The following is a 20,780-nucleotide window of genomic DNA, read 5'->3' as shown; positions in this document are numbered from 1 at the left end:
AATTTCATTTTTTGTCTGAGGGTGGATTTAGGGCTGAGTGCAGAAGAGAGAAACAACAAGGAGAAACGCAAGCAGTTGGTACACCTAAGGAAGGAGGCAGATGAGTTCCAAGAAGAAGTGAACTCTGAAAGGGAGGAAATACAACGCTCCATTAATAAACTCCAGGATAAGATAGATAAGAGGGAACGGCTAATACATACATGGCAACGCACACAGGCATTAAAGGGAAAGTGTGAGAGCTCATATACTGATTAAATACTATTGAACACTTAAATAACTGCACCCAAAAAAGTGTTGGGGGGACCGCCATGTAAAAGCCAAGGACCCCCTTGTAGGCGACTCAGAGAACTGAGGACACGCTTGACCCGCTCAATGCCAGTGTGAAATATTATGAATGGCTTCATAAAATATGCATTGCCTATACCACCCTCCTTCGAGATGTAGAAATGCTATTAAAAATAGCACATGGTTGCAGATGGTCATTGGTAAAAAGTGTTTTCCAAATTACACAGGAAAGAGATTGGATAATACTGACTAATAATATGGATGTCACAGAAAATAGATTGATAAATTGGTTACAGTCTATCAGGGACACAATAAATGGCCTAGCGGTCAAACATAGTTGTAAACTGCGCCACCCTGATTGGTCTACTAAATGATATCAAGAGTTGTGCACGCTTCTCACAACCATGAAAAGAGATGGAATTTTCAGGGTAAGGAAGGACACCGCTAAAAATGACAAAGGGATGATGCTGCAGCAAGTACAAAGAGGGGAGACGCCAGAGGGAATGTACTATCAGGGGGCACAGCATAGACAGGATAATGAACAACGATACCAGAGAAGAGACTAGAGTAGGGATCAATGTTATGTTTGCCGGAGGTACGGGCACTGGGGACAAAATTGTAAAGGTAATAGTGGCAGAAGAGACTGGAATGAGAGAAGTGACAGATATGATCGAAATGACAGAAACAACAGGAATGACAGGTTTGACAGAAATGAGGTCCAGCCATCAGCACCACCCGTGCCCAGAGGCCTCAAGCAGGCCCTTTCCTCAGGGAGCAAAATGGATCAGCATAGGACCACGCAGAGAGAGAGATGGTACACACTGCAGACACCAGAGGCTAGTACTTTATGTTTAAGGCATCAGACAAACCTGAGGAGAATATTCCATGTTTCCAATTAAGGTAGGAGGTAAAGACATCAATTTCCTAATACAGTGGTGCAACCCTATCAGCAGTAAGAAACAAGTTGGGTATTAGTAGTGGTGAAACAGTGACTACTATAGCAGTAAATGGAATGATAATGCACGAATAATTGTCAGAACCCCTACCAGTTTCTGATAACAACTTCACACTGACCCATCAGTTTCTCCTTTCACTAGATGCACCCATCAATTTGCCGGGGAGAGACTTCATGCAACATTATATTTTTCACAAAATTGAATTTACTTAGAAGTACCGGAGGGCAGGTTAGAATTGGCTAATAATCCACTTACTGCTTGCTAATTAAGTAAGGATTCTGTGTTACGTGCACCACCTGTCTTGTATACACGTTACCAATGGACTCCGTTATATGGAAATCTTTATGAGAACGTGTTTCAAGAACTGTTTAAATACAGCCCTGACACTGAGAGTGACCTGGTCACGCATTTAGTGTAGTTGAAATTAGTACCTGGGCCCGTACACTGGACTGCAGCATTTTTCAAAGGGCCAGTGCCTGAATAGTACACCTACATGGCAGACAAACATTTGTACTGGACAATGCAGTTGTTTGAGCACACATTATATGTAGGGAAAAAAGGGTGTGCAGTGAGCATTGAGTTAAAACCACAGGAAGAGATGTTATTTCAAGGGCCAGCTTCTGACCCACATGTGTCTATAGTGTAGCACCAGGTTACTACCCTAAAGATTTGGGCCCAAAGGTCAAACGATTTCAGGACTTACCAAGAACTAAGGATTTTACATTTCCTTAGGGAATTATGCCTGTGTTGGGAGATAGAGAAGGGTGGTGTTGGACGCTGTGTATGCTCAGAAATGCAATTTTGACAAGCTTGAAGGGCATATGGCTTTACAGCTGAGTAAAAGCAAGGTTCTAGAGCTCAGAGGTTTGGCCAAAACACAAAACTGAGGCAGGAGTATTGAAAACATGCCCTCCCCATAAAATGACACTTAAGGAAAATGCAGAATTACCTTATGTGTATCAGTACAGACTGTCACCTTTGGCAGAGGAGGGTATAAAACCTGTGAATAAATCTCTCTTACCACAGGGTATCATTAAAAATACCTCTCACCCCTGTAATAGTCCTATCATTCTATTGCCCAAGGGCAATACTAGGCGTTATAGGTTCATACAGGATTTACGACAGATAAACAACATTGTGGTTCCCTTAGCACTTGTTGTGCCTGCCACCAGTACTATGTTATCTTTAATACCTGTAGAGGCAGAGTACTTTTAAGTCATAGATCTCTCCTCTATGCTTTTCAGTATAAGAGTCCACCCAGAGAATGAGTACCTCTTGGTCTTCATAATAAAAGATACTCAGAACACTTTCACAAGACTCACTCAGGGCTTCACTGAGAGTCCCACGGTCTATGCGAAGACAGAGAAGAGAGACCTAGACAGCCTACACCTGGAAGTGGTGGCGTCGTCTTGCAGTATGCTGAAGATCTCCTTGTGGTATCTCTATCTCTTGAGGCCTATGAAAAAGACACCGTAGCTCTGCTGAATCACCTCCAGGGGAGAGGACACAAAGCCTCATTGTCAAAATTCCAGTGCTGACAAAAAGAGGTGACTTATTTGGGTGATGTGGTAACCAACGATACACGCTAAATTTGACATGATAAAAATGATTCAGAGCATGCATCCCCCATCCACCAAGAAAAAGGATGTCCTTCCTGGGGATGATGAACTACTGCCACCAGGGGATCCCCGAGTACAGATCCTATGATGCCATTCTGCGCCAATGTACATTAAAAGATGCCCCCAACAGCATTGTATGGACTAATGAACTTGCAGACTGTTTCAAGAAACTGAAAGAGACATTTTGTACTGCACCAACCCTGGGGCTCCCTGATTACAAACTGCCCTTCCTTCTCTATATGTCAGATCAAAATTATATTGCAAATGGTGTGCTGACATAGCAGCAGGGCTCAGGAAAAAGACCTGTGGCATGCTACTCTGTGACTTTGCCTGCAGTAGTGATTGGGCATCCAGCTTGTTTGAGAGCAGTGGCCGCAGCAGCTGTGTCGGTAGAGAGAATGGCACCCATTGTGTTGAACTACCCTTGTATTGTTTATGTGCCACATTCAGTATAGCTGTTGCTGTCATCTGCAGCAACGCAATTTTTCGGCGGGGAGGCAAATAGGTTATGAGGTCACTCTGTTGTCTAACACCAATATCTCCATTAAAAGATGCCCACCTGTTAATTTGGCAACATTATTACCTCCAACAGGTGATTCAGATGAGACCCCTGACCATGACTGTGTTGAGGCTGTAGAGACATGCACCACTACCAGACCATATTTGCAGCAAATACCATTAGAAAAGGCAGACTATGAGTGGGACACTGATGATTCCTCCAGCATACTAACAGGCACAGATTACAGAGCGGGGTATGCTATTACAACAGTAGACACCATATTCGAAAGTGCAGCTCTCCCCCTTGGAACATCTGCCCAGCAAGCCGAGCTGTATGCTGTAACAGAGCATGCATCCTAGCTGAGGGATTTTTTAAAATCATTTACACTGACTCATATTATGCCTTTGGAGTTGTCCACGATCTTGGCGAGCTGTGGCAGTATCATTGTTTCATAACAGCAGCAGGATGCCCCATTCAAAATGGCCCCTTAGTAAAAAACTACTACCAACAGAATGGCAGTAATAAAATGCGAGGCACACACAGGACCGAATACTAAGATAGCTAGGGGTAATGCCATGGCTTTTGCTGATATAGCAAAAGAGAGCATTTACAGCCATTACAGATGGTGCCTTTAAAGGCAAAAAGCATTCAAAAATATAGCTCATTCAGAGACAATTGCTGCTAGCTGATGTTAAGACAGCACAATGGTCTGCAACACCAGATGAAGAGAGAGCGTGGATTGATGCTGGATGTGAGCAGAATGATGAGGGATTGTGGATTCACTAGCATAGGAAGCCTGTGGCCCCACGCAGTATGTTCCTGCCCCTTATAAGGCTTGCTTATTGACCCACTCACATGGCACAAGGGGGAATGAATGCTTTGATTAGAATAGAATGATTTGCAACAGCTTTCACATTACAATTCTGCTCCCTTCCCGTGTGCTCTGCTGTTATGTGTATTGGCTGTCTGGTTTTGGAGGGTCAGGGCAGGCTGAGACCGACCTGGATTAAATAGAGAGATCTGCAGTTGGAGTATGGGGAGGGGTGACCCTTTGATCTGAGCAGGGCTGTGCCTGGCAAGGTGAATGATGATTCCAACTCCCATTGTGCATCTGATAGCAGACCCCCTCTCCCTGAAAGGCAGGATGTAGCCTCGTAAATAAAGTGCTCCAGGACGACACCAAACTGGTTCTGGATGGGTTCAGTGATTTGTGACTTTTTGAGAACAAAGACTTTTGGGGTATAAAGATCTGTGCAAAAACCCCTACACGGGGTGTTACTTCTGGATGTCAAGACAAACCTCTGTCCGTGTAACGAGAGGGAAAGGACTTTGAAACTTTTATCCATCTTACTGAAGCAATTACCCAAGGGCCTGATTTGAGCTTGCCTCCTGCTGAAGTCTCAGAGACATTAGACTTCACCCATCAGCCATCCGGATTCCTATTTGAGAGGGATTCTACTCGCAGGTGTGGCCTCTGTTGAGAATTCAAGAGCCTTTGGTTCTACTGCGGGGAACGTGGGCAAAAAGTAATCGCATCGCTATTGTGGGCCACCACAGCTGAGGAGCTGTTACCGCTGAGAGCCCGCATTTACCTGTGTTACCCAAGTCATCGTGATCGCTATTGTGGGCCGCCGCAGCTTAGGAGCTGTTGCCACTGAGAGCCCGCATTTACCTGTGTTACCAAAGTCATCTTGATCATTATTGTGGGCCGCCACAGCTGAGGAGCTGTGCCGCTGAGAGCCCGCCTTGACTGTCCTACGAGAATCATCGCTATCACTATTGTGGGCCGCTGCAGCTGAGGAGCTGTGCCGCTGAGTGCCCACATTTGCCGCCCTACGAGAATCATCGCTATCGCTATTGTGGGCCGCTGCAGCTGCCCGTGCTACGTTACCACAGGGTTGAGCAGGGGTTATCAAAGGGTGTAGCCCCTTACTTTGAAGGACCCCTATCTGGACATCGGCGCCAACTAGAGATCCCCATTTCTAACACCCAGTACCTGCATTGATCGGTCTGAGAGACGACACAGCAGGCCTCTGTTGGAAGGTTCCATCTGGCCTTTCAGGGTAAGCACCAGTTGCCTCAATCAGCCGTTGAGCTTCATACAGTCCATGTGTGGCCCAAAAATCGCTGAGCATGTCAGTGATCGGCATGGTGCAGAAGGTGGTGAGGATGGGCATCGGGTTGCTGCACCTATTGTAGCCTCTGCTGTGTGTGGGCAAAAGGGAGAGTAGGGTGCCACGTGCAGGATGCAGAGGGTCAAAAGTGGTGTTCACATGGTGATCTGGGTTAAAGGCTCCTTTTGGTAGGAGTCATGATTTGCTATTGGCAAGCGCTACTGCGTATACACCCACCTCAGGTGTCAGTGATTAATTTTAGTCTGGCCCCCTTAACATCATCTGTGACTTTTATATGTGTGCTTTCCTCCTACATGCACTTGCCGTCAAGCAGGCTGCATAACGGAGAAGTTGAAGACAGCCGCTATATTGTAGTCTCCACGCGTGTAGCTACAACTGGTTCGAAGTTACCAAAAATGCTCCTGCAGCCGGTTGTATAGCATGTCACGGTGCCAGGGATGACAATGAGAGGTGTTCTGATCTTTCTTGAACCCAGTATAATACCTCTAGTGCATGCTGGGCAGGTGATGAGTGACAATGGGATCCAGAGCTCACTGGATCAGTCAGCCATTACGCTCGGGCGCAAACCACGCCCACTCTTAATTCTATTATCAATGCTAAACATACAAAGCAAATTAGTTGTCTGATCGTCGCCCCAGAAGTGTCGAGAGAGAAAGAGAACTTCTTAAAAATGATAGTTTCAAACCTGAACCATTTGTGATTTAATAGGAAAGACAGTTGTCATGTAAAACCCTGTGCGTGCCCAGATTTTTAAACAGCAAAATTATAGTCTAATACATCAAGCACAATACATTTTTGTTCAACTGGTATTCCACACATTCAAAAGTGCTTTCTTTCATGATAATGAAAACAGGAGTTGGTGGAGGTGCGTCCTCATCATAAGTGGAGTGGTAGTGTCATCAGTACCTGCTGTGGTAGGCACATGGTAGTTGTTGCAGGACTTTGTGCCATTCTTGTAGGTTTGCAAAGGAGAAAGACCTATCTGTACATGGAATGGAAGTGTCATCAATATGTGGAGGGTTATCCTCATCAATAAGTGGAGGGGTAGTGTCATAAATACCTGGACAGGTAGTGTCATCAACACGTAGAGGTGCATCCTCATCATAAGGGGAGTGGTAGTATCATAAGTACCTACGGTGGTAGGCTCATCACCACGTGGATGGCAACCCTTATCAATAAGTGGGGTGGTACTGTTAGGAATATGTTTTGGTGTCTCATTGTCAATAAATAGAATGGTAGTCTTATCAAAAAGTTGAGCGGTATCCTCATCAAACGATAAATTGGCTTGTCTCATCAAATAGTGGAAGAGTTGCCTCATCAATAAGTGGTGGGGAGTGTAATCAATAATTTGAGAGGGAGCCTTGAAAATAATTTGAGTAGATAGTCTCACTAATCAGTGGAGGGGCAGGCAATCAATACGTGAAGTGGGTAATTTCATGAACAAAACGATGGTTAGCCCCATCAATAGGTGGATAATCTCATCACGATAAGTGGAAGAGTAAACTCACCAACAAGTGGACATGGGTCTAGTTAGTGGACGGGAATACTGGAGGGGGTCCTTGCCAATAAGTCGATGTGGTAGTGTCATCAATATGTTGAGGGGCATCCTTATCAAAAAAGTCAGGGGTATTCTCATCAGAAAGTCAAGGTGTATCCTCATTCATAAGAGCAGAGGGTAGCCTCATCCATTAGTGAGAGGGTATCTAATAAGTGGCAGGGTGTTCTCATCAATAAATGGAGCAATATCCTCATCAATAAATGTACGGGCTAGTCTCATAAAATAGGAAGAGGTGTATCACCCTGAATAAGAGAAGGTGCAGTCTCATCCATAAGTGGAGGGCAGTCATCAACAATAAGTGGATGGGCTAATGTCACCAATGAGTGGGGTTGTCCTTGTCAATAAGTGGAAGAGCTAGTCTTATCAATAGATAGAGGGCTATCTTTGTCAATACATGGATGTGTTAGCCTCATCAAATAAGAAGAGCTGTCTGCCATTGTTGGACAGGCCACATGAAGGGCTTGCTCCCTCCCCGCATGACAGGGCCCGAGCCCCGGGCCTACCGGTGTTACCCACAGAAACAACCCGCACCCCGTCTCCCGACGGGACGCCTGCCCCCGGACATCTCCGTATTATGGGGCCAGACCACTACCGGCTCCCTCGCCCGGCCCGGCCGCCATCTTGGACACTGCACCACGAGGCCGCGTGGCCTCAGCTCGACCCTAACCCTGGGCCTGGCCAGGCCCCGACATCCCGGCACCACCATCCACCCAGGAGGTGAGCGGACCGCTTGGCAGGTCAATGGGAGAAAGAAGTGTCGATGGCTCTCCCCCGCCAGGTGCCGATCGCCCCCAGCTTCCCGGGCGCTGGCTCCACCCCCCTGCTGGGTGTCTGGACTCCCTCATTCCGGACCTCCCGACCTCCAAGTGCGAGGGTCCGGACATCAAAGGGCACCAGACCTATAACTGGGGCAGCTCCAGAGCAGGAGGGTAGTTGTATCCTGGAGTCGAGAGACACCGAGAAGAACTCATCCTTGACGGACTACCGGCGCTGCCGTAGCCCTGCCTTGTGAACTGTCGTCCTGCCTGCTGGCGCTGCCGCGGCCTTCTACATCCTCCATCCTCGTCGGGACCTGCTGGCGCTGCCACGGACCGTTGCCACTACCACCTTTGTCGGGACCTGCTGGCGCTGCCGCGGCCCGTTGGAACTACCATCTTTTCCGGGACCTGCTGGCGCTGCCGCGGACCGTGTAACGTCCACCTTTCACCGGGACCTGCTGGCGCTGCCGCGGCCCGTCCAGCTAGAACACCGAGCTCGAGGATTGTGAGCTACCCATCATCGCATCTACCAGATTGGTAACCAGACTGTCCCGCTACCCCCTTTCCCAACCAAGAGACTAGAATCGAGGGGACCCCTGAGTCCAGACCTCCTTGTACCATCCTATCGTACCTAAGAGATCGCCTATAAAGAACGTTAAACCTTATCTTTGTGTGGTGTACATCTGTGGGGGGGAAGTTACTCGTCTGTACGATCGCTGGAGACGGCTCTCCCCGGAGACCTCTCCCCTTGTCCTCGGCCGACCCTCCCGGTCCGTCTAACATTGGTGGCCAGCGGCGCGATCCGAATCAACGCGTAATCGTACAGAGGGTAGCTCACCCCACGACAAAACCGCAATGTCAACCAAAGAGAGCGGATCCACCGAGAAATTCCAGATGGAGAAATTGGAAGAGTACAGCCATCGTGAATTAAAACAATTCTGCATAGAACTAGGCATTGCTACCACCGGCCTGAGTACCAAAGACGATTTCAAGCACGCCATTGAGTCGTGGGCAGAAACCGGGGCCGCCAGATCCCCGGGCCAAAACATTGCAGCAGAGAGGAACGCCACGGCTCCCGAGGAGCGAGGATCGGGCCTCTCGCAGGAAGAGATCCAAGAGAGAGAAAAAAACAGGCTACATGAGTTAGAAATGGCACGGCTCAAAATGGACGGTGAACTGAAATTAGCCGAGCAAAAACTGAACCTAGAACATCTGCGGCTCCGAGAAGAACGGGAAGAAAAACAGAGGCAGAGAGAGCTCGAAGAAAAGAGATTAGCATACGAACACGAGCGCAAACTGGCAGAGATAGACCTACGGAAGCAGAACAAAGAACCGGAGGGGCCCGAGCGACCGCGCACCCCGGGAGCGACAGAGAAGAAAGTCCACATCCCCAAGGATGTCGTTCGAGAGTACGTCCGGGAGGACGACATACAACAATGGTTCAAGGCCTACGAGATCGCCATGACCTCCCACCGGATCAATCGAAGTGACTGGGGAGCCGGTCTATGGGGGAGGTTCGTTAACGAAGGCCGCGATGCCCTGCTACAGCTCCCAGACCATCAGATGTCATCCTATGACCACATGAAGGCTGCCCTCCTCACCCGTTATGGGCTCACACCCGAAATGTACCGCCAGAGGTTTCGAGACTGCACCCGGATCCCGGGTACAACTTGGGTGGAATATGTCAACTATTTCAGCCGAGCCTTCGAGGGTTGGATCAAGGGAAGCCACGTAACGACCTACGAGCAACTTTTTAATCTCATGGTGTGGGAGCACCTCTCTAACAACTGCTTCGTTGAGCTCAGGCAGCACCTCCTCGACAGTAAATTGACTGACCCACGGCAACTCGCCGCCGAAGCTGACCGGTGGGAAAGCACCTGAGTGGGCCGGAGAGGGCCACACGAACAGAACCGGAACAACCAAGGTCAGCACCGTCCCCGAGGAGGTGGAGGAGGCCAGGGGCGAGGAAGAGACCCCGTCCCGGCCGCTCCCGCTGCCAGCACCCCGCCCCCGGCCAGCCGGGGCAACCCCCCGATGCGCCCGGGGTTCCGAGCCAACGTCACGTGTCACCGATGCCAGCGAGTCGGCCACTACGCCAATGACCCGAACTGTCCACAGAACCAAACTCCGAGACCCCGCCAGGTAGCTGCCGCCGCCCTGGGGGAAGAACAAATGTCCGAAGAACCGGAAGGATATGAACAAGCACAGCAAGAGTGGGAACCGGCCGCCATGGTCCTAGCGTGCCTAGGGGGAAGAGACATGGTCCCGCGGGTTCCCCTGCCCGCCAACACCAGAAAATATAGCCAATGGGTGGACATTAATGGACGCCGGGCCGAAGCCCTACGTGACACGGGGGCCAGTGTGACGGCCGTCCGCTGTCACTTGGTAAAACCAGAGTAGATCCTGCCGAACATTCTCTGCCCTGTCCGCTCAGCCGACAATTCAGAGAGTCTATGTCGGATGGCCTGCGTCCCCTTCGAATGGGGAGGAGTCTCCGGCATGTTGAAGGTGACGGTCCGGGATGATGCCCCCGTGGACTGTCTCCTGGGGAATGATCTTGAGAGTTCCCCGTGGGCCGCCGTGGAAAGAAGAGAGCACCTGGGGATGTTGGGCCTCCCGGACTGGGCATGCGTAACCACCCGGTCCATGGCCGCCCGTGCCATCCCCCGACCAGAAGAACCAGAATGGCCAGCACCTCCTCCCCCGATCGCTCCCGTAGAAGACACCGACAATACCGACCCCCCAGAGCAAACCCCCGAAGGGGTCGCTCAGCCCCAGGACCTTCCCGACCTGGCTCAGTGGCGTCAAGAAGGGGGGCCCACCCAGGAACAGTTCCGTCAAGAACAAAAGACCTGTCCCTCCCTCGAGGGACTCCGCCAGCAAGCCCTCGCCCAAAGCGCGGGGGACACCACCGGAGCCCATTGGATCTATTGGGACAACGACCTATTATACAGCGAACAGAGAATCGCGGAGTTAGGGGCCAGTCGAGTGCTGGTGGTGCCCCTCCGTTTTAGAGACTTCCTGTTAAATTTGGCCCACGATGTCCCCCTGGCTGGACACCTGGGCCAGGACAAAACCTACAGTCGCCTGGTGACCCACTTTTTCTGGCCAAAGATGAGGAACGACGTCCTCAACCACTGCCGGTCCTGCCCCACGTGCCAGGCCAGCGGGAAGAGCGGCCGCAAACTCAAAGCACCTCTGCAACCCTTCCCAGTGGTCACCACCCCGTTCGAGAGGGTGGGAATAGACATTGTGGGGCCCCTGGACCCCCGTACAGCACAAGGACATCGGTTCATCCTGGTACTGGTGGACCACGCCACCCGCTACCCCGAGGCTGTGCCCCTGCGAACTGTAACAGCCCCGGTGGTCGGCCGGGCCTTAATGGGGATCTTCTCCCGGGTGGGCTTCCCCCGAGAAGTCGTCAGCGACAGAGGCACAAACTTTATTTCGAAGTATATGAAGTCCCTCTGGCAACAGTGCGGGGTCACCTACCGATTCACGACCCCCTATCACCCTCAAGGAAATGGACTAGTCGAGCGATTCAACCGCACGCTCAAGGGAATGATTGGAGGATTGGAAGAGCCCCTCCGTCGCCAGTGGGATGTACTACTTCCGTGCCTCCTCTTCGCCTATCGAGAAGTTCCCCAGAAGTCCCTCGGCTTTAGCCCTTTTGAACTCTTGTACGGGCACCCTGTGCGAGGGCCCCTCAGCCTAGTCAAAGAAGGTTGGGAGATGGCCCCCCTAAAGACCCCTCCAGACGTCTTCAAGTACCTCCTGAGCCTACGCAATCAGACCCGGCGATTCCGAGAAGTGGCAAAAGCGAATATTGAGGCCAGTCAGGAGGACATGAAAAAATGGTACGATCAAAATGCCTCCTCCATCGAATTCGAACCTGGCCAACAAGTATGGGTGATGTCCCCCACCGAACCCTGTGCCTTGCAGGACAGGTGGACGGGGCCCTTCAGGGTGGTCGAACGCAAGAGCCCCGTCACCTATCTCATCGATATGGAGTCTCCCCGGAACCCCCTCCGGGTCCTCCACACCAACAGACTCAAACCCCACTTTGTGCGCTCGGAACTCAGCCTCCTGATGGCTACGGACAGTGGAACAGAAGAAGACTCCGAGCCTCTCCCTGATCTCCTGAAGACTCGGGAGAAAGATGGTTCCGTGGACGGGGTCCGGCTCTCCGATGCCCTCACCCCGGAACAGCGCCAAGGCTGCCGGGACCTCCTGCTGCAGTTTGCTACCTTGTTTTCCCTCACCCCAGGGGTCACCCCCTGGTGCTTGCACGACGTGGACACTGGGGACAGTCCCCCTATCAGACACCGGGCATACCGCGTACCAGATCGGGTACGGGCCTGCATCCAAGAGGAGGTGTCAAAGATGCTCACGCTCGGGGTCATCGAGCCCTCGGACAGCCCCTGGGCCAGCCCGGTCGTGCTGGTCCCCAAAGCTGCTGCCCCCGGCACCACTCCGGAGCTCCGATTCTGCGTCGACTATCGGGGCTTGAATGCTGTCACCAGAACCGACGCTCATCCCATCCCCCGAGCGGATGAATTGATCGACCGCATGGGGGCTGCCCGCTACCTCAGCATCTTCGACCTGACAGCGGGCTACTGGCAGATCGGTCTCACACCCCGGGCCCGAGAACGGTCCGCCTTTTCTACCCCCGATGGCCACTACCACTTCAAAGTCATGCCCTTCGGCATGAAGAATGCCCCAGCTACTTTTCAGCGACTAGTGAACCAGGTCTTGGCGGGGCTCGAGGAGTTCAGCGCCGCCTACCTGGACGATATCGCTGTGTACAGCCGCCACTGGTCCGACCACCTCCACCACCTCCGAGAGGTCCTGCAGGCCCTCCAGCGGGCCGGCCTCACAATCAAGGCCGGCAAGTGCCAAATTGGTCAGGGATCCGTGACCTACCTCGGACACCAGGTGGGAAGCGGTCTGGTGGCCCCTCTGCAACTCAAAATCGCTGCCATCCAGTCCTGGCAGCCCCCAGTCACACAGACCGAGGTCCGAGCCTTCTTGGGGCTCACCGGCTACTACCGGCGGTTCGTGAGGGACTATGGCAGCATTGTGGGGCCCCTCACGGGGCTCACCTCCAAGAACCACCCGAAGAAGATCAACTGGACCCCCGACTGTCAGGCGGCCTTCGAGAAGCTGAAAGCCGCCATGTGCACTGCCCCGGTGCTCCAGGCCCCCGACTACAGTCGGGAATTCATTGTGCAAACAGATGCCTCCGACCATGGCATCGGGGCGGTCCTCTCCCAGCTGAACCCCGAGGGACTTGACCAACCGGTGGCCTTCATCAGCAGACGCCTCCTGGCCCGAGAACGGTGCTGGAGCACCATCGAGAGGGAGGCCTTCGCAGTGGTGTGGGCCCTCAAAAAGCTCCGGCCCTATCTCTTCGGCACCCACTTCCGGGTGCAAACAGATCATCGACCCCTGCAATGGCTAATGCAGATGCGGGGGGAAAACCCCAAACTGTTGCGCTGGTCCATCTCCCTGCAGGGGATGGACTTCACTGTGGAACATCGACCGGGCCAAGACCACGCCAACGCAGATGGCCTGTCACGCTTTTTCCGCCTCGACGAGGAGAGTCCCCAAGAGGATGGGTGACTCTCCCCGCCTTCAGCTGGGGGGGACGCATGTTGGAGAGGCCACATGAAGGGCTTGCTCCCTCCCCGCATGACAGGGCCCGAGCCCCGGGCCTACCGGTGTTACCCACAGAAACAACCCGCACCCCGTCTCCCGACGGGACGCCTGCCCCCGGACATCTCCGTATCATGGGGCCAGACCACTACCGGCTCCCTCGCCCGGCCCGGCCGCCATCTTGGACACTGCACCACGAGGCCGCGTGGCCTCAGCTCGACCCTAACCCTGGGCCTGGCCAGGCCCCGACATCCCGGCACCACCATCCACCCAGGAGGTGAGCGGACCGCTTGGCAGGTCAATGGGAGAAAGAAGTGTCAATGGCTCTCCCCCGCCAGGTGCCGATCGCCCCCAGCTTCCCGGGCGCTGGCTCCACCCCCCTGCTGGGTGTCTGGACTCCCTCATTCCGGACCTCCCGACCTCCAAGTGCGAGGGTCCGGACATCAAAGGGCACCAGACCTATAACTGGGGCAGCTCCAGAGCAGGAGGGTAGTTGTATCCTGGAGTCGAGAGACACCGAGAAGAACTCATCCTTGACGGACTACCGGCGCTGCCGTAGCCCTGCCTTGTGAACTGTCGTCCTGTCTGCTGGCGCTGCCGCGGCCTTCTACATCCTCCATCCTCGTCGGGACCTGCTGGCGCTGCCGCGGACCGTTGCAACTACCACCTTTGTCGGGACCTGCTGGCGCTGCCGCGGCCCGTTGGAACTACCATCTTTTCCGGGACCTGCTGGCGCTGCCGCGGACCGTGTAACGTCCACCTTTCACCGGGACCTGCTGGCGCTGCCGCGGCCCGTCCAGCTAGAACACCGAGCTCGAGGATTGTGAGCTACCCATCATCGCATCTACCAGATTGGTAACCAGACTGTCCCGCTACCCCCTTTCCCAACCAAGAGACTAGAATCGAGGGGACCCCTGAGTCCAGACCTCCTTGTACCATCCTATCGTACCTAAGAGATCGCCTATAAAGAACGTTAAACCTTATCTTTGTGTGGTGTACATCTGTGGGGGGGAAGTTACTCGTCTGTACGATCGCTGGAGACGGCTCTCCCCGGAGACCTCTCCCCTTGTCCTCGGCCGACCCTCCCGGTCCGTCTAACAGCCATCAATAAGCGTTGGGTTAGTCTCATCAATATGTTGAGAGTCATCCATATCAATAAGCGGAGTAGTCTTGGGAAATAGACTTTGTTTCTTCTTTACCATTTTCCTCTGAGAAGGGTGACACTTAGGTGTGCATTCTTCCTTTATAGAATTGTGGATGATTTAAACCAGTCTAGACTGGATTTGAGGATTTCTAGCAGGATGAGTTGGATTTGATGTTAAATATGGTATGACTGTGTATGGTATTTGGTGTCGTTTTAGATCTTTGAATGTTTGCTATCTTGCTTTGGTATGATCGTGTAGAGGGCATGGATGAAATTGAGTACACAGAGATGTGAACAGATGCAGAGGTACAGTTTAACAGCAAGGATCTGAGGTGTTTTTCTTTAGGAATGTAGTACAATTTGCGGGCTATGCTGGGTGAACATTTGGGGGCAGCAAAAAAAAAACATCTGGTCAACATGAGTGCTCCTGGGAAGGGTGTGCCAGGAGCTTACCACAGCCCTGCTCCTAAACTCAAAAAGTGTTGCCTCTAGCACATGCACTAAAAAAACTGCTTGGGCATGCATTGAGGAGTGGCAGTATATCCCATATTTTATGTTTCACTGTCGGTGGCCCCAGATCCTTGATCTACAATTCGGTATACTGTGAGTGTAGTGTAAAATGACTATCGCCCGTGCTGGCGTTGCTCACGACATTCCTTAACTGCCAAGGCAAATGGTAATTGGGCACAGATACTGAGCCACTGTGCAAGTGTGGCTAGGTCCCCACAAAGGGAAGTGCACCTTCTCAGAGGGGCCACTAGAGGATGCTCTATATGTGAGCCACATTCAACGTAGTGCACATTTCAAGGAGGTTAGTTTCTTTTCACTTTTTTCGTGTGTGGTAGAGCTTTACTGATAATACATGCATATTACATACAAACCAGACCTAATTGTATGTCAGCATAAGGAGCACTAACTCTACAGCGTGTGTATGAGTAAGGCTTATGACGTAGGAACCTATTTTCTGAATGGAGATGCAAGCTCATTGTGGGCGAGATCGCCATATTGTTTAGCAGCAGATTGGCATGAGTCATTCTAACAAAACTAACTGACACAGCAGATGGGAATCTTCTGTTATGCTGTCCAGAGATCTAAGTGTTGCAACAAACACTGCAAGGCCATCCGGCCTCACATGGAATACAGGTGGAAACTGAACTGTAATAGCTGTCTGCTTTTCACTCACGTTTCTGACAGAAGCTTTGTTCGCCCTATACTGTGCAAACATAAGAGGCACATAGCAGCTCCCCCTCCCCCCTCTCAATAGAGAATCATTGGGTAGAAAGGTATCAAGGGATGTGTGAATTTGGGAAAAGTAGACAAGAAGACTGGTTTCTTGAGTGGATATGCTGGAGCACCCTTATTCAACAGGTAGCCCCAATAGCTTTAAGGAGTATGGATGGATAGTTTCTTAGCTTGGCAAAACATAATTAGGGAAGCGATTATTAATTCAGAGATTATAATTGCCATTTAACTGATAACATATATACATAACTGTTAGGCAGGGATTACACTAATCTCTTATAGGAAATAGAGATGTGTGATATTTGGGGTTTTCTAATATTAATCTTTTTATGTAAAATGACTGCTGCGATTGAGTATTTTTGTGATACATAAGGCTTTTGCGCTAATTGAACATAATAAATGATCACTTATTGTGAAAAAATAAAAGCTGTTTGTGTTTACTGTTTCCAGGTGCTGGGATTGGGTTTGCGCATAAAGATATAACTCCTGCAGGTAAGAGTTTCTCTGAAAGGGTTATCTGACTTATAACACTCTAAGGGGCATATTTACAAGCCCCTATCGCCACCAGAGCATCACGTATTTTGATGCTCCGGCGGCATAGCGCCATATTCCATATTTACAAGGTGGCGCTAAGCCACTTAGCGTGGCTTAACACCACTTTGCCAATATGCACCTTTCCACTGCAGTCCTCTGCGGCGAATGGGCGTGCAATGGGTGTTGCTGTGGGCGTTCCGCTGCAACACCCATTGCTTTTGACACTGCCCCAGATTTACAAGGCCGAGGCAGCGCCAAAATCTAATGCCATGGAATACCAGGTGTTAGAATGATGATAAGAGGAGAAATTATTAATTTATGATTATATTTTGCCCTTCCCATGTGTGCTGCAATCTGCAGCACACATGGAAAGAGCAAGTCACCATTATTGATTGTTAATGTACGAAAAGGTGTTCCTTCCTGCACATAAAGAATTGACCCTGCAGTGCAGGCCCCATTGCAACATGGTGGCAGGGCGCCTGTGCTGGCGCGAGGCAGTTTTTTTTGCATCCTTTCTATGGGAAACATAGGAGTGTGCCGTATTCTTGTGAATACAGCTCATCCAAACATTTTCAAAATGTCAGAGCACTGCGCTGCCAAATTTTGTGCAGCTCCATGCGCTGAATTTTTTTTGGCAATTAGGCCCCTAAGTCTGGATGAGGCTAGTTTCTCATAGAGAAGAGTGTGAGATACCTCTCGGGTCTCCTTTTCACCTTAAAGGGTGCAATACGCAATATCCCATTGGGGCTTAGGAGGTCTAACATGGACTGTCCACTACCCTCTAAATTGGGTCATTCATATCACTTTCAATGTCAAGACAGGGCCCTTTTGCCTGTGTGCACACTTATTTATTTATTTTATTTATTTATTTAACTTATATAGAGCGTTATAACCACCGGGGTCTCTAAGCGCTGTTTGTCCAGATTACGTAGTGAGGTATGGCATTCACTTGATCCCAGCAGTGCGCCTAGGGTCTGCTCCATGCTTGCTTAAAAAGTACAGTTTTTAACTTTTTCCTGAAGGATAGCAAATTGCATTCCTTCCTAAGTTCTGGGGCCAGTTTGTTCCACAAAGCTGGGAGTGTGTTGGAGAAAGCACGTCCCCCCACCGTGGCCAGTTTGAAACGGGATTGGGACAAGAGGGTAGCGTCCGACGAGCGCAAAGTCCTGCCCGGTATATATGGGAGTAGGCGGGATTTCAAATATCTTGGTGCTTTACCATACAGCGCCTTGTGTACGATGCACAATCCTTTAAATACAACCCTCTGCCGAATCGGGAGCCAATGTAGCTCCTGCATCAGGGGGGAAGAGTGGACAGTCCTGGGTTTCTTATAGATCAACCTGGCTGCATCATTCATAACCCCCTGTAGTTTATCCAGCAACCGCTGGGGTAAACCTATATACAGGGAGTTCCCGTAGTCCAGCCTAGCCAGGATTGTGGCTGAGACCACGTGTCTCAAAGTAGAGAATGAGAGTAATGCAGAGATCTTCCTTATATGAAGCAAGCACACGTAAAGGGATTTTCAAATTTTCGTGTCCTGTAGGTGCAAAGACTCACTAATCTAGCACATGTTTCTTAATTGGGACCAGTTAGTTTATGACTGAAAGGAACAGAGTTAATGATCCAGAAATAAAGGTGTAAGAGAGTGTTGTAGGTTAAAGTGTCGTTTCTTATATCTGGAGGAAGAGCTGCCACCTTTGGAATCTGGGGACCCGGCCGGGTATGAATACTAGCATCAGCGCTTGAGTCGACATTCTGTGACATTCAGCAAATCACTGAATATCGATTTGCATAGACACATAATGTGTGTAACATGTATTTGTGTAATTCCCATTCGATGTATATGATTTTTTAGATTGTCCCCCAATCCATCACATAATGTACAGAGCTCCGTTGCTTCATAGTTAGGTTTGCGCTGTATAATTATATATAATATATAAACATCAATACATACATACAACTGTAAGTGAAGTAGTCTCTAGAGAGAACAAGACAGGGAGAGATGTGGGTAAGGACAACATCTGGGATAGGTTGCGGACTCTGAGAGTTTAAGTTGCGCCAGCGGTTGCAGTTTGTGGGCACCTGCACCCATTTTTGGGGGAAGGAATCTATTTTTATTCCTCAGACTTTGACTCAAAGCAATTAGCACAAGGGCAGAACAGGAAAAGGAAAAGAAGGAGTAAAAGAAAGGTAGAAAAACAGTGAGAAATAGAGATTAAAAAACTGAGATAAAAGGAAAAGAAGTGTAGGGCGGAGAAAGAAAGAGGAATAAGGTAGAATAAAAACTAGACAGCCTTACAATAGCAGCCGGTATCTAGGCTAAATGGCGGCACCCGGGGTGGGGCGGAGAGGGGGGTTACGAATAAATAAAAAATGATCTGGCTATGACGCTTCGATCTGGCTCCGTGCACTGGAGACACAGGCTCCCAGAAATCCTCTGCGACCAATCCTGATGCTGCATGAAAGCAGCTTCAGGATTGGCCTGAGTACCGTGGATTTGCGCTCCTGGGTAGACTGGGAGCCTGTGCCTGCTCTCTCCCGCCAGCAACACAGCTGTTGTTGGAGAGAGCTTCAGTGTGCATGACGGTTTGACCGTCCTGAGAAAGCCGGCCAAACCGTCATGCGCACTGATTACAGTGCAAAACACTCCTCCGCCAGCCTCTCATCTCTTGCCCCACCCCAAAGCCTCGGCTCTGACAGCCAAAACAAAATGATAATAAACCAGCGTTTATTATTGTTTTCTTTTTCTTTTTTTGACTGCAGAAAGGAGGGGGTGACGCCCTTCGCCATAGCGGATGAGCCGCCACTGCAACCTTAGTAGTCTGGAAACCTGTCAATCGGCAGCGCTGGGGGCAGGTCCAAAAAAATCCTCAATTTTACAAATTAAGCACAGCATAAGTCTTTATTACACGGAGTATGCCTCGAAGAATAATAGGTATGTTTACAATACCACAGTGTGCCTTGTAATTATTAGTCTGTAGCCCTTTTAATCGCCACAGAGGCGGTGATAAATAACTCTCAGGGGGTTCTCCATGATGCTAAACTGGCTGATAATGTATGTGAATTCTCTCCCTCCACCTCAGTGCCCCTCCCACACCGAATTCATGCCATAAGGAACAAGAGGAGCATAACTGAGCGGGCACCCACCTCTAATCTAAGACAACCAGACTTCCTTTATTACCCGTCGCCCAGGGCTTGGTGACTCCAGCACCCTGGATGAGCGGTGTAAGGGTGGCATGACTGTTCCTTACCTGATTGATACAGCTAGATTCATTGCTGCTTTCGGGGATCGGGCTGTACTCTTCCTCCCAGCTCTGGAACTTGGGGGGTATCATGATCTCCACAGAGTCCATGTGGTCCAGGCTCCTGAAAGACACAGAGGAATTATGAAAGATGAGACCAATGAGTCTGATGGCTCCACGTCACCAGTGATGCTATGATGCATTCCTGGTGTTTAGTTTAACAACACAAAGAGTACTGGGAGCCGAAGTTCTGATTCACTTCAGTTCATCTGATAGAACTTGAACACTTGACAACAAAGATTTATAATAGAAAGGCCATGGCCTGGAGCACTGCATCCTTGGTGACATTGATTCATATGGTAATCATAGTCTGTGAAATTCAAACAAATTCAAAACTTGTAGCCACTATGTTAATGGTTGAGCACTGTGATTGACCAGCAGCACAGAAGAGTTGATGGAGAGAAAAACACTCTTAATGTAGTTGAGACCAAAGCAATATCGCCAGCTTTACGTACAGTGGGTGAGTTTTTTTTAATTACACTAAAAAGAATCAGAAAAAAAGTAAACCAGGTAAATAAAATTATATTTGTGCAGGCGTGCCAATACTTCGGTGCATCACTCTTTCTCTATAGCTTCTTATGTCTCACCAATCGCTTCCGTACAACAAAAACATGTCAACAATAGCTATGGCCACGAGGTGGCAGCAGTGTCCAACTAATGACTCTTGACTCTGAGAAGTCGCGGTCGTTTATTTCACCCTTCTCCGTTGGAATGCCAGTGGCGTGCTAGGTTTGTGCTCAGATAAAATAATGAACTGTCCTGTCAGTTTGTATCACATGCAATCTAGAGCCAGGCATGGACAGCTGCCCCAAAACACCGTTCAAAAGCCGGCCGGTCTAGCGCCACCTGGCATGGGCCAAACACCCTTTTTTTTGCCTCTCCTTCGCCCTTTTCATTGCACGCACACAGCGAGTGTGATTTGTGTTACTCACTGAAAACCACGCGGACTTCAGGCAATTGTGCACGATTCAGATATCTGGGAGTGTGAGCTCTCACTGCTGCAGTTTTTTTTATTCACGGCATTTTTTACATTGAATATTGTTGTCTTATTTTTCATTCCCCAGTTTTAATTCCTCATTCATTTATTTAATAG

General features: G+C 50.2%; 1 protein-coding gene across 1 annotated transcript in view; it reads right to left on the bottom strand.

Annotated features, from left to right (window-relative positions):
- Positions 1 to 20,780, bottom strand: part of DLGAP4 (DLG associated protein 4) — a 1,545,411-nt gene that overhangs the window by 264,092 nt on the left and 1,260,539 nt on the right. Inside the window, exon 7 of the mRNA XM_085619178.1 lies at positions 19,637 to 19,751. Within this exon, the coding sequence (XP_085475304.1) occupies positions 19,637 to 19,751 (115 nt within the window). The remainder of the gene's footprint in view (positions 1 to 19,636; positions 19,752 to 20,780) is intronic.

This window comes from Triturus cristatus, chromosome 7 (genome assembly GCF_964204655.1).
Source record: "Triturus cristatus chromosome 7, aTriCri1.1, whole genome shotgun sequence".
NCBI lineage: Eukaryota > Metazoa > Chordata > Amphibia > Caudata > Salamandridae > Triturus > Triturus cristatus.
This window is presented reverse-complemented; position numbering and strand designations above follow the sequence as displayed.